Source organism: Coturnix japonica, chromosome 6, assembly GCF_054131305.1.
Source record: "Coturnix japonica strain WE chromosome 6, WE-NBRP24, whole genome shotgun sequence".
Lineage (NCBI taxonomy): Eukaryota > Metazoa > Chordata > Aves > Galliformes > Phasianidae > Coturnix > Coturnix japonica.
The window spans coordinates 39,927,138-39,940,954 of NC_140668.1; the positions used below are offsets into that span (position 1 = coordinate 39,927,138).

General features: G+C 49.1%; 1 protein-coding gene across 3 annotated transcripts in view; it reads left to right on the forward strand.

Annotated features, from left to right (window-relative positions):
- ZFHX3 (zinc finger homeobox 3) overlaps positions 1–13,817 on the forward strand; it is a 146,105-nt gene that overhangs the window by 52,626 nt on the left and 79,662 nt on the right. For all 3 annotated transcript variants that reach the window (XM_015874229.3, XM_015874231.3, XM_015874232.3), the window contains exons 2-3: positions 1,731–4,498; positions 7,802–8,298. In XM_015874229.3, coding sequence (XP_015729715.2) covers positions 1,777–4,498; positions 7,802–8,298 — 3,219 coding nt within the window. In that variant the 5' untranslated portion in view covers positions 1,731–1,776. The remainder of the gene's footprint in view (positions 1–1,730; positions 4,499–7,801; positions 8,299–13,817) is intronic.

Sequence of the window (13,817 nt, forward strand, 5' to 3'; positions counted from 1 at the left end):
TGTCAGTCAGGCGTCTTCTGCCAATCGAGAGTTCTTGGTACTGCAGATGCTCAGGTTCACGTTGTGTCACATCTGCGCGTGTTCCTGGGGAGCTTGCTGTTCTTTGCAGTTCTGCTGTCTGCTTAATGATGATTTTTATTTTATTTTTAATTTCTGCTTTTCTGACACAACAGACTTGCTTGTCCAGGCTGGCAAACTGTGTGTTGTTTTGTCTGGGTGTTTTGAAAGCAAGGTGCTCTTTATCCACATTGTTTTGAAGTCTGCATGGGTACTCCTGTCCGTGTTCCTGGCAGAAACACAAGGCTTATGGAGTTTGGCTTTACTCAGTTTTTCACCCAATATGAATTTGTTTTGGTTTGATTTGGATCACTGTCCTCAAGGCAGAAGGTAGCAGTGAGGTGGAGGGGATGTGTCATGTTGGGGGAACATTAATACACAGCCTCAGTGCAGAAGAATCTGGGATCGGTTTAAAGCAAGCTGGTAGTGAAGGACAAGTTTTCAGTGGGAGAGCAAAAGCTGTTGCAGGGCAGTGTCAGAGCATCATGTTAGCTAAGGTAAGCAAAACAGCACCTGAGACAACTGAACCTTTTGGAAACAGAATTACAGTGTTCCTCTTCACAATCTCTTGTTGATCCATGGTCTGCATTACTGGGCTCCAGCTCACAGCAGTAGCATTTTTGGGGACCTAATCTCACAGTTAACTCTAGGAAGGCGTTCTGCCCAGGCTCCATTAGGGCTCCAGCTCAGGAGGCAATGATAGGGTGCAGCAAGTGGAGCTGTGACATTGGGTGTGCAGCCTGTGCTCAGCAGCTTCTGGCTGAGGGAGCTCTGCAGGTCTTGTTTTTGGTGGAGGAGCAATAGCGGGAGGGTGGCTGTCCTTCTCGACTCACATTGTCTGTGTCTGGAGGCTTGAGTGAGGCGGTCTGTGCACCCACCATGCCCTGCAGGATCTCTGGGAGCCTCCTGGGGCGTGTGGAGCTGACCACTTTCCAGTCTTAAGGATGGACCCCTTGTCGGATCTGGAATTTCCTGTTTGGTTTCTCTCCTGACGTCTCTCCTTTTAAACTCTGTCCAGAGCACAGCAATTAAATCTCCTGTGCATACTAAATGCTGTGACTGAAATTCTTGAGAGTTTCTCTGGGTCTCATGACCTGCCACAGAGGTCTGTGTGTGCGGCTGAGCTGGGGATGTTAGCTGTGCTCCCAGAGCTGCTAACAGAGGGGAACTGCCCCAAAACAACGGCATCTTGAGTTAGGAAGCCACAGATAAGGGAGAATAACTTTTACAAAGTTTTAAAGCTGTTCTTTCGTAGCATCCCAACTCAGTTTTTCTCAGAAACTTTTCCATAACTTGTTTTGAAGATCTCTCTGAGGTTGAAGGCGTTGGGGTTGTCAGTGCAGCTCCTGCAGCCTGCCCATCACCCCCAGGGAAGGACTGAGGGGTTCTGCACACCTCCAGGTCTCTTTGATCATCCTCTTGCCTTTCCTGCTCCCACCTGTGACTACAGGAGCATGGTGGGGGCAAGCGCCTGTTATTTTCTATCGCTCGTTTCCTGTGGTTGCATTAGCATCCCACACCAGGCCTTCTGTCCCCAGAGCTCTTCTGGGGCACCAGTTCTCGTTCCATTCCCCGCGATCCCGAAGAGCAGGACATCCATGGCATTTGTGGTGCGATCCTTGTGGAACTTCTCTCTGACTCACCCACCTCTCTTCCTCTCTCCCTGCCTGCAGGTCCCAGCCGTACCGGGTGCAATGAGCGCTCCGTGCCGGCCCTGCCATGGAAGGCTGTGACTCGCCCGTCATCCCTGGGAAGGACAATGGGTGCGGCATCCCTCAGCACCAGCAATGGACTGATCTCAACAGTGCCCACCTTCCCGACACGGCCGGCAGCATGGAGCAGCCTGCGGCGGAGAGCCGCGGCCCCCTGGACAGCCTGAGGGTCCCTTTCCCTGAGCGCGTCCCCGAGAGCAGCGCTGCGGCCGGCCCCGGCGCCGAGCCCGCCAGCAAGGAGGTGAGCTGCGGGCAGTGCGCGGCCTCCTTTGCCGGCCTGCAGAGCTACATGGAGCACCGCTGCACCAGCGCCCGCCCACCCCCACCACTGAGGGGGGAGAGCGGGAGTGAGAGCAGTGAGGACGGGGACGAGGAGAGCGATGTGGAGAACCTGGCCGGCGAGATTGTCTACCAGCCGGACGGCTCGGCCTACATCGTGGAGAGCCTCAGCCAGCTGGTGCAGAGTGGGGCCGCCTGCGGCAGTGGGGCTCTCCCCTCGCTGCTCCCGAACTCTCTCTCCAAGCAGGGGGAGCCCTCCGGCACCGCCCCCGTCTACCCACAGATCATCAACACCTTCCACATAGCCTCATCCTTCGGGAAGTGGTTTGAGGGCTCAGACCAGACCTTCCCGAATACCTCAGCCCTGGCGGGCATCAGCCCCGTCCTGCACAGCTTCCGCGTCTTCGATGTGCGACACAAAAGCAACAAGGATTACCTGAACAGCGATGGTTCTGCCAAAAGCTCCTGCGTATCCAAAGATGTTCCCAACAATGTGGACCTGTCCAAATTCGATGGCTTTGTGCTCTATGGCAAGAGGAAGCCCATCCTGATGTGTTTCTTGTGCAAGCTCTCCTTTGGGTATGTCCGCTCGTTCGTGACCCACGCGGTGCACGACCACCGAATGACTCTGAGTGAGGAGGAGCGGAAAATTCTTAGCAATAAGAACATCTCCGCTATCATCCAAGGGATAGGCAAAGACAAGGAACCTCTCGTCAGCTTTCTGGAACCAAAAAACAAAACCTTTCAGCACCCTCTCGTTTCCACAGCTAACCTCATAGGCCCTGGACACAGTTTTTATGGTAAATTCAGTGGCATTCGCATGGAAGGCGAGCAGGCCCTGCAGGCCGGGCCAGCCGGTGGAGCGGAGCCGCCGCCGCCTTCAGGCGTCCTGGCCTCTGGTGCGCTCCTCAACCTGGGTGGGCTGACCAGCTCGGCTCTGAAGACTCCAATTACCTCAGTCCCCCTGGGCCCGCTGGCTTCCAGTCCCACCAAATCCTCTGAGGGGAAGGACCCTGGGGTGGCAGAGGGGGAGAAGCAAGAGGGGGGCGACCAGGACAGCCTCTCGGAGAAGGCGGAGCCTGTCGAAGAAGTGGAGGAGGAGGAAGAAGAGGAGGTGGAGGAGGAGGAGGAGGAAGAGGAGGAGGAGGAAGAGGAAGAAGACGAGGATGATGAGGGTTGCAAAGGACTGTTTCCAAGTGAGTTGGAGGATGAACTGGAGGACAGGCCCCAGGAGGACCCTGGGGCTGTGGCAGGTGGTGGCAGCGGCAGCAGCAGCAGCAGCAGCAGCAAAAAGGACCTTGCTCTCTCAAACCAAAGCATTTCTAACTCTCCCTTAATGCCTAACGTGCTCCAGACCCTGTCACGGGGCACAGCTTCTACTAGTTCTAATTCTGCTTCTTCCTTTGTCTTTGATGGTGCAAACAGGAGGAATCACTTAAGCTTTAACAGTGAGGGCGGCGGAGCCAATGTGGCAGAGGGCAGCAGGAGGCTGGACTTTATCGATGAAAGTGCCAATAAAGACAATGCCACAGCACCAGAACCAAATGAGAGCACAGAGGGCGAGGACGGGAGCTACATCTCCCATCACCAGCATGCTGGCCCCCTCTGTGAACTTGGGGGTGGGGAGTGCCCCTCGGGGAGTGGCGTGGAGTGCCCAAAGTGTGACACGGTCCTGGGCTCCTCGCGGTCGCTGGGTGGCCACATGACTATGATGCATTCTCGCAACTCATGTAAGACACTCAAGTGTCCCAAGTGCAATTGGCACTACAAGTACCAGCAGACGCTTGAGGCGCACATGAAGGAGAAACATCCTGAGCCGGGGGGCTCCTGTGTCTACTGCAAAAGTGGGCAGCCGCACCCACGGCTGGCACGGGGTGAGAGCTACACCTGTGGTTACAAGCCCTTCCGCTGCGAGGTCTGTAACTACTCCACTACTACCAAAGGCAACCTCAGTATTCATATGCAGTCTGACAAGCATCTCAACAACATGCAAAACCTGCAGAACGGAGGGGGAGAGCAAGTCTTCAGCCACACCGCTGGGGCGGCAGCAGCGGCTGCAGCAGCCGCGGCCGCTGCGGCCGCAAACATTGGCAGCACCTGTGGGGCCCCCTCCCCCACCAAACCAAAAACCAAACCCACGTGGCGGTGTGAGGTGTGCGACTATGAGACCAACGTAGCCAGAAACCTTCGTATTCACATGACCAGTGAGAAGCACATGCACAACATGATGCTGCTTCAGCAAAACATGTCCCAGATCCAACACAACCGGCACCTGGGCCTCGGTAGCCTGCCATCCCCTGCCGAGGCTGAGCTGTACCAGTACTACCTGGCGCAGAACATGAACCTTCCGAACCTGAAGATGGATAGCACTTCCTCAGACGCACAGTTCATGATGGGTGGATTCCAGCTTGATCCCACCAATCCCATGGCAACAATGGCTCCGTCTCTAGGTGAGATTGAAGGGTTTTCCGCTGTTCCTGTGCATAAGGGAAGAGTTGTGTTTGTGCCACAGGCTTTGTTCTGTCTCTGCAACTCACGGTGAAGTGCAGCTGCAGTGCAGTGGATTGCCTGTGCATGTTGACCAAGGATGGAGTCTGCACAGTAGGGATGGAGCAGAGAATTATTTTCTGCATTCTTCCACAACATTTTGTCATCCTAGGAATGTCACTTTTTTGGGTTCATTTTCTGAAAGTTCTGGAAGGAAGGTAATAGAACAGTGGCTACACGTTGTAGCTAACCTGCACTGAGTGTTCCTCATTACTGCAGTCAGGATGCTTCACTGTGTTTCCTGATGGTTTGGGCTGGGTTTGGTAAGGGACGTGGGCACCATCTGAGTGGCTTTGTGAGCTGCTAGCACTCCCGGAGCTGGAGGCTGAGGTGGTGCACTTGGTGTTGTGTTGCCCTGAGGAGAAAAGGTAAGCATGTCTTGAGAGTTGTGGTGAGTTTGGTAGATGTTCCTCTGCTGAAGAAACTCAGCTGAAACCATCCCTCTGACACCAGCATGATAGACAGGATTTGAGGCCTGACCAGAAGGGAGTCATTAAACCGAAGAGGAATGGCTATAGGGAGGGAAGATTATTTCTCTCATCAACTGACAAAAGCACTTTGAAATAAATTACCAAATGTATTTTTCCTGACGGCAATCATTCATCATGTTTGTGTTGGCACTGGGGGGGCACACCCTTACCCATACACAGCTTAGCCCAAGAATTAGAATAGGGTAGGGAACAAGTTCCTGTCAGGTTTCTCCACCAAACTGCTTTTATGTCCCCTGAGACAGCAGCCGCTGCAGTGCTCTGTAATAGTTCTGCTTTCATACCAGAGTCCTACACAGCACTTAGGGCATGGCAGATGGAAATGACTTATTCCTGCATTGTTTTGGCTGTTGCTGAGGGTTTTTCACAGCGCCTTGAGAAAGCACATGAAAAGAAATCTGCCACTTACCTGCCTTCCTTTGAACTAATTTATTTGTGCTACTGTCTGCCCTCTCTGACCTTGTCCATCCATTGATGCTATTATTACTGATGCACTACATTACTGGTTCATTGGTCTCATGCATGTTCTCCTTTCCTTCAGCTATTCATAGTACAGTTTATTATTAGTCCAGAAGGACGTGAAAGTCATATGAGAGAACAACAACACAAGATACTAAAAAAATGAAAGAGAAAATGGAGGAACTCGAGTGATTATAACTTAAAGTAATTATTTTAATTATCTCTTTTCTTTTTTTTTTTTTTTTTTTTTTTTTAATTTGATGTCCCAGCTTGCATCTCTGGGAGGTCAAGGTCATGAGCTTGTCTGGTATATTTTCAGTAGCTCCAAGTTGCAACTCGCTGTAACTGACAATTGCTTGTAATTGTCTGTAAGCTCACAGCAGCATGTAATGTTATGGAATCATCTGTGGGTTTCTTGGGATGCACCCCTCTGGTACTCAGAGCCTCCTTGCTGAAGTAAGGAAGGTTGGCATGAGAGAAGTTGGGAGTATTTTAGCTGAAACCTCTTGAAGTTCATTACAAGGCCTTGAGCTTCTGTGAGCTTGCCTGGAAAGTGATTTGTGAGCAGTACACTTGATGGTTATAAATCTCAAGCTGAGGATCAGGGAGGGAGGCCCTTCCCATGTCAATAAGCACTTGACACAAGTTTAGCTCATTAAACTCATACACATGCTTTGAACTTTGTTAGAAATCAAGCACATTTTTCCCGTTTTTACTCTTCAGTCCAAAACTGAGCTTGAGAAGAATATTAATAAATCAGAAGATATTGCTTGCAGGTTTTTACTGCCTGATGCATTTAAGATAGATGGATTCAAAGAGGATTTTAGGATGTGTCCAAAGAGGAATGCTTAGAAAAATTACTGTGATTAGGAGATACGGGCTGTGGTAGGTAAGTGATGGGTTCCCTGCTCCCTGTGTGAGGCAAGCAGCTGTGCAGGAGTAGCTGTGGAATTGTGCTGTGGCATGGCAAGGTAGAAATGATTTAAGAAAGAGGACCGTGGCTGCGTTGGCAGAAGAGCAGGGCTCTGGCACTGGGCTTGTCCCATGCAGGTGCCGAGAAAGGTTGGGATGCAGTTCTGGTACCTCCGCAATGCGGAGCGGCCTCACAGTGGAGGCTGTTTCTCAGTGAGTAGATCGACCCTTAAGAAACTTTTTGATGGTCTGGGTAACTGTTGGTAACTGTTCCTTTGATAAAATGAGATTTTTAAGCCAAGCTATGACATAACATCAAAGTAGAATACCAAAAAGCTGCAGGGGGAGCATAAGCGTCTTCAGAATGGAAAAAGAGAGCAGGGTGGAGCAGAGGTCCTAAGAAGAGGCTCATGGTGGGTCTCGGTGCTTTCACATAAAAAGTTAATGTTAGAAGAAAGTCTCTGTCCATATCTTCAAAGTACTCTGATGTAAATAAGAGCTTGCTGTATTCATTTACTGTAGGTGAACTGAGTTCAGCTCTCGGTTTGAGGGGTCTATGACATTTAAAGACAGCAAGCATCCTGCTGGTTTTCCTTGACGTGTTATTGCACTCCCATTAGTAAATTGTAATTAGTAAATTGTATTTTCCTTGGATGTACAAAGCATCTATCAACGCTGGTGTTAGGAGACTGCAATTTCAAACTGTAGGATGAGAGAGCAGATCTGAGTGGCGCTGTTCAGACTGGGTTTCATACATGCCATGTTCTCCATGTTGCCCGCTTTAGACTGCAGTGTGGTGACATAGCTGTGCAATGTTCATGTAGCTGTAACTGTATCATACTCATTCTTGTGACCAAGGTCTGTTCTTCTTCACTTGTTTTTCCTTTTTGAGGCTGTGCTCAGGTACTGCACAAGGCAGCATTTCTTGCTTCTTCAGGTAAGCAATTAAAAATACGATGAAGTGTTGTCCTGTTCCTGATGGACGACATAGAATTTCAGTGCAACACTACGGAGCTTTTCTTTCTCAGAAGCACTGTAAGAAGTCGAGCTTTTCTTGTCACTTGGGCAGAGGGTTGGCTACTTCTCTTTCAGAGCTCGGTGTCTACAAGGTAGGTAGCAAGGGCTGCTGCAGTCCTGTCCCAGCCTTACATGCTGGCTGCTCTTTATTTCTGCAGATGAAGTACAGAATCAAAGGATAAATGGAGGGATAGCAGTGCTTTGCTTTTGCTGTGATTTTGATGAGTGCAAGAGTTGCACTGGGAGTATATGTTCTGCTCTGTGCTGTTCTTCTGGCAAGTGAAGGACTGAGCTGTTCTGACTTCTTTCTCCCCTTTGTCCTTCATGCAGTGGGTGGAGAGATCCCCCTGGACATGCGGTTAGGCGGCGGACAGCTGGTGTCTGAGGAGCTAATGAACTTGGGTGAGAGTTTCACGCAGACAAATGACCCATCACTGAAGCTCTTCCAGTGTGCTGTGTGCAACAAGTTCACTACAGATAACTTGGACATGCTGGGCCTCCACATGAACGTGGAGCGCAGCCTCCCTGAAGACGAATGGAAGGCAGTGATGGGAGACTCATACCAGTGCAAGCTGTGCCGCTACAACACGCAACTCAAGGCAAACTTCCAGCTCCACTGTAAGACGGACAAGCATGTGCAGAAATACCAGCTGGTAGCACACATCAAAGAGGGTGGGAAGGCCAATGAGTGGAGGCTGAAGTGTGTGGCCATCGGGAATCCGGTACATCTGAAATGCAATGCTTGCGACTACTACACCAACAGTCTAGAAAAGCTGCGTCTTCACACAGTGAACTCGAGGCATGAGGCCAGCTTGAAGCTCTATAAGGTAAGGGTTGGCTTTGCTTCATCTTCCTTCATTGCCCAAGTGCTGGAACAAAGGATGATCTCCTTTGAACCTCAGTGGATTGTGATCCTTTGGAGACAAGCTGCTCAGCTCTCTCCGGCAGGACCAGGTCTCACTTGTGCAATACAGGGTTTTGGCTTTTGTTATTGCAGCACCTGCAGTTTTTAAAGCCTTTGGCCAGCGATCGTTGATTTCAGGATGTGTTAAGTGGGGTCTTCAGTGTCTTAGTATCACATGTGTGTCAGATGACACTTTTATATGCAACAAATGACAGTCATTTTGGAAAATGTGCAAGATGTTATTAGCCACGGTTGACTCCCTTCTCTGAGGTGGATTGTTAACCCATTTGAGATGCTTCAGGAGAACCTGAAGGCTTTTGCTGTTCTGAAAGAAATGGGTTATTCTTGCATGGAGAGTGCTGAGTGGAGCGAGCAAGGAGGGAAGAAAGGATGGAGGAGGGCTGTTGTCAGTGTATGTTTATGCTCTGCATGTGTTAATGCTGGGATCTGTAAGGAAAGTGTTGCTTGGCTCTAGAAAAGGGAGAAGGTGGGAAGAGAAACCTGCGTATGAGTGAGCATATGATTGTGCATATGGCCAGACAGTTTGGAGGCAGAGGCACTGCAGGATTTCATCCACAGTAATACCTGGCCTGGGACTGCCATCTTGTTTTCCTTCCTCTCTTTGTGTGTTTGTTTGTTTTGGCCTCATTTTGTGTCTTTGTAGCCATCTTCCTTTCCCTGACTTACTTCTCTCGCTCACCACCCCCTCCCCTTGCTGGCCTGAACCCTGTGGGCTGTAACCCAAGAGGAGCTCCGGATACAGTAAATAGTCCTTTCACTTGTGCAGCAGAATTGCTCCAGACGTTTCTATTGATTTTCACTGGACTTAAAGCTTCACCTTTTTCTCTAATCATCCCATAATGGCTTTAGTATGATCAATCAGGTACGAATTGCCATAAATCTAAGCAGCTGTATACCTTCCATTCACACATGCTATGCTGCTGATTGCCTTGTTTCTCTCACTTTATTTTTTATCTGTTCTCATACTTTTCCCCACTTTAATGCAGTGAGATTTTTTTACATAGAAAAACATCCATGTAAGCAGATGAGCTTTTTTGTTTTTCGATTGTTTCTCAGTTATTTTTATTTATGCAGTTCAAAACTTGACATTGAGTGGTACAGCGTCCCACCCACGTCATGGTGCAGATGCATTATCTTTCAAAACTGCTGGGATTTTCCTTGGGATAAGCAGCCCCACCACATTCAAAGAGGAAGGATGTCAGCAGGACCATGTCAGAAGGTTTGCCTAGAAATCTGATTGTTGGTCTTTTCTGAAGTTGACAGGGAAGTGGTCAGTTGAACAGAATGCAGTTCTGCTGAGCTTGCCACCAAGACCAGAGTGTCTGCGATGGTTCTGCTCTGCTTGGATATGCAAGGGACCTGAGACAGTAAAATTACCTTGTAAGCTGGGGTTGTAAGTATTGCACTGAGACTTTACAAAGCCAGCTGAGGAATCAAATCTTGTCTGTGCATCTGGTAACTGTTGAGTCACGGCCTGAACCACTGATTGAGCACCTGGGGAAGGACGCCCCCATCCCCCTTAGCCCTGGGAGCACAGGTGAAGGCAATTGAGTTGTGCGACCAGGAGGGGGTGGAGCCTGGCTGCACCTCTCAGAACTCATTGAAGGGCTGACTGCCACTGGGGAAGGATCTCTGGTTGGAGATTCCATCTTGTGGAGTCTTTCCTGTGGGCCTGGGTCTTTGGAGATGGGTGAGCACCTTTATTTTCCTTTTGAAATACCATCCTATCTGTGCTGGTCTTTTTGTTGTTATGCTTCAGTATTGCCCTTCAACTGCATTGATCTTTCCTATTGTAACTGTGTGGAATTCAATTTGGGATACAAAAGAGGTATTTGAAAACTCTTGAGTTTTGACGCTTAACATTGTTCTCTTGAATTACTGAAAGTTCTTGATCCAGACTCTTGGTTAATAGTGGTTTTTACTGGAGAAGAACCACTCGGGGCACTAGAGCTCTAGACATGTTGTAACTGGAGAGAAGATTGGAGGGCATGCACTAATGCCTGTACCTGCTGCACTAAGATTGCTGTAGTGTTGTGCCCAGGCGAAGAGGAACTGTTATTTGTGAGGTTTATAAGGGGCCTGGCAGTGCTCAGAGTTGCTCTGGGGGTGAGGGTGTCTTGCTGGAGGTCCCTGCCTGTGTGAGGCCTTCCCAGGTTAAGCAGATTCATTTGTTTCTGTGCCCACAGCTGTGGCATTTGAGCACATCCTCACCTGCTGCAGCCTAGGACTTTACTGCTGTGCTTTCTGTTGTGCTACAGTGAGCTTACTTGTGTGCCTGTATGAAGTCTAGAAATGCACAGTATGGGCTTTTCTTTGTTTTGATAATCCTCGGGTTGTTGTGGACTGTAGCTCATGTTGTTCTGTCTAACAGCTCACCTGCCTGCTATGGCAGAGGACACAGAAGGCAGGATTCACAGCGTTCTGCACCAGCATTATGGGAATCAGTGCTTGACCTCTGCAGATAGAGTGAGCTGTTTTCTGAGTCCTCTGTGCAGTTCTTGCCATCTTCAGAGTGGTTGTAATGCTGTGTCTCTTTTGATAGCTGAAAAGGTGCAGTGGGAGTGGGGGTAGTTCACAGAATGGTTTCTCTTCTCTCAGGCCTTGGTGTGGTCTGCAGTAAATTGAGATTGATTGGATGTTATTTTTCCTCTTGCTAATGTAATCCATTAGCCTGGCACATGCATAATCAGTTTAGAGCACAGTTAACTGGATGTAATCGAGTTCTTCCCTGCCTGCTGGAGAAAATCCTCTCCAGATGCTGCTGGGTGAGAGCGTGTACTGGGCTTATCACACACAATCCTCCTTATTCTGCTTTTTTTTTTTTTTTTTTTTTTTTTTTGCCATTTTCATCTTAAATTACCTGGTTTTGGCTGCTTACGATGCCCAAGAGCCTCTTCTGTTGCTGCTGCTTGTTGCCAGAAATGTGATCTGGAGATGCTGTTACCTGTGGTCTGGTGAACCTTTCAGGCATCTCCTGTATTGCTTCCAGTGTTGGGGAAGGTTTGGTATTCTGCTGCCATCTTTGTCCAGCACATCGTAATAGCCCTCAGCAGCCCTCTTCCCATGTCAGCAGCACAGCTGTGGGGCCTGAGGAACCAATGGGGTCTGGTGATCCTGTATCCTTTTGTTCCCTGGAGTTGCCATTGTCCCACTAAAATCCTGGAACCAAATAGGAAATTCAGTTGTTTATCTGTCTCTTTCTGGGAGCGTGCTGTACTTGTGCCTCTGACCATGTCTTCTCATTTCTTTTGTGTGACTGGTGCATTTTATTTTCTCAGAGAAACCTCCTGGGAAGCAGGAGTATTGCTGTAAATGTGTGATGCCATTGCTAAGATGGCGAGAGGTGGCTGTGGGGGTTTGGGATGGATGGCAGCTGGGAGGATCCCTCTTGTCCCCGTTGGGACAGCCTGATGAGCGTGGCACAGCGCTGGGCTTGAGTTGTGCCAGTGCTTTGAGCAGATGGGAGGGGATTGTGCAGACTCCTCAGCAGTGGGGGCGTAGGGCAGCAGAAGCAAGTCTTGTGTCCTCGTGGGCACAGCAGGCTGAAGCAGGCTGGCAGCAAGCAGTCAGGCATCAGTTCCCAATATCTATTGCACAGGTGGAATTTGCAGAAGGGATCAATGCAAGAGCTGAGTTTGAATGTCTCCTACAGCTTCTAAAAGCCTCTGGCTCAGAACCTGCATCTCCGTCAGAAGCAAATGGAGAAGAGGTTCCTTAATGTCCGTACTCAAGAAACTTGCAACAATGAAACTTTCAGGGTGTGTGTTGTCCTGGAAAGATACAAAGGTGACCCGAACAAAGGGCAGCTGCAAACCCGGCTGGAGGTGTGGGCAGTCACTTCCACCCCCAGGCAGCACTTCTGCAAAGGCAACACGTGCACTTTGGGATTAGCTTAATGCACAGGCCCAGGCTGCAGCAGGGCGGAGGGATGGGCAGCAGTTGCTCTCCTTACTCTGAAAGCAGAAGAATAAAGAGCACCTGGTTAAAATGGAGAAATACACTTTTGTGTGGCACATCATTTGGCCGTGAACCCATTGCTGTGGGTTGTTCCAGGGAGCAGACATGCAGGTGGATTGAAAAAGGAGCGGGACAGATATGTGAGGAGCTGGTACATCGGTGCTCATTAAATGATAATTGAGATGCAAACTCTGGCTCCACAGGTTCTCAAATAGCTGGTAGCTGGAAGCTTTGATTATGTGCTGGGAAGGGTTTGTTGTGCATCTGCCCTGTTTCCTCTTACAAGTTTCACTGCTCGTGGCTGCTTTCTGCGTGGATTTGGGGTGTGTGGATCGATCCTTGATAGCACCCATTATGGCTGTTATCTGTTACCAACGCTCCTGTCTGCTGGCATCGGCGTTGGGCAGCACATTGCGTGTCCGTGACTCTCTATTGTGGTATTATTTGTCATCTTCAGGGGTTGGTTGGCTTTAATATGCATAAGAGAAATGCTTTAGGCATGACAAATTGCCAGTTTATTAAAATCTGGTCACTGCTTTTGCATTAATGTGAGATAACGGGGCTGGAATTCTGTATATGGCAAAGCTGAAATCTTACCCCTCTGCTGGGCTGGCAGTCGGTGCTTCTGTGGGGTGTTGGTGTATGAAACCTTGCTGGTTTTTGTTGGTTTTTTTAGGTAAGGACTTTAGAGGAAGTATCCTGGGTTTTTAAAAGAGGAGAAGAATCAGAGAATTGATGGTATCACTGAGATGCAAATCAAAGAAGTTCTTGTCTTTTGATGATACAGGAAACTGAAGTGGAAACTTTTGTTTCTTTTTTTTTTTCCTTTAAATGCATTTTAATCAGTCTGCCAGAAGTTTAGAAGACACTCCCTGCTCCTCTGTCAGCATCTGCTGAACACTCAGAGCACGGCGGGGGGAGGAGGAGGAGGTTTGTTTGGTGCTCCTGGTCCCAGACGTGGATCCTCTGGGAGCAGTGGGCACTGCCAGGGCTGTGCGGTTGGTGTCACCCTGCTCTGAAGAACCTGCGTGGTGTGACAAAGGCAGAGGGAAGTGTGGTTGAGGTTTGATTTGCATCAAAAACTTCCCTCGGTGTTTGCATTTTAGGGCTTGTAGGGTCAGGGTGCCCACAGAGTCTGTCATGCATGTTCCAGAGGATTTAGAGCTGTATTAACCTTTAATTTACAGACTATTTTTTTTATAAGTTTATCTTTTAAACTGCAGATGCTGAATCTGAGCTCTAAATTGAAAATGTGGATTTTGCTGGAAGTCCATTTAACTTGCAGATTAAGGGGGAGGGTTTAACTGCTTTCCTACAAGGCCTGAACTTAAAATTCCTATGGCATCCTCACAAGTGGAGATCCATGAAAAGTCTCCCCACAAAACTGTTTTAAAGCTGGCCTCTGAAACTTCCACTCGGATCTGTCGTCCTCTGTCCTTGGATAAACTCATGGAGGATGAGCTT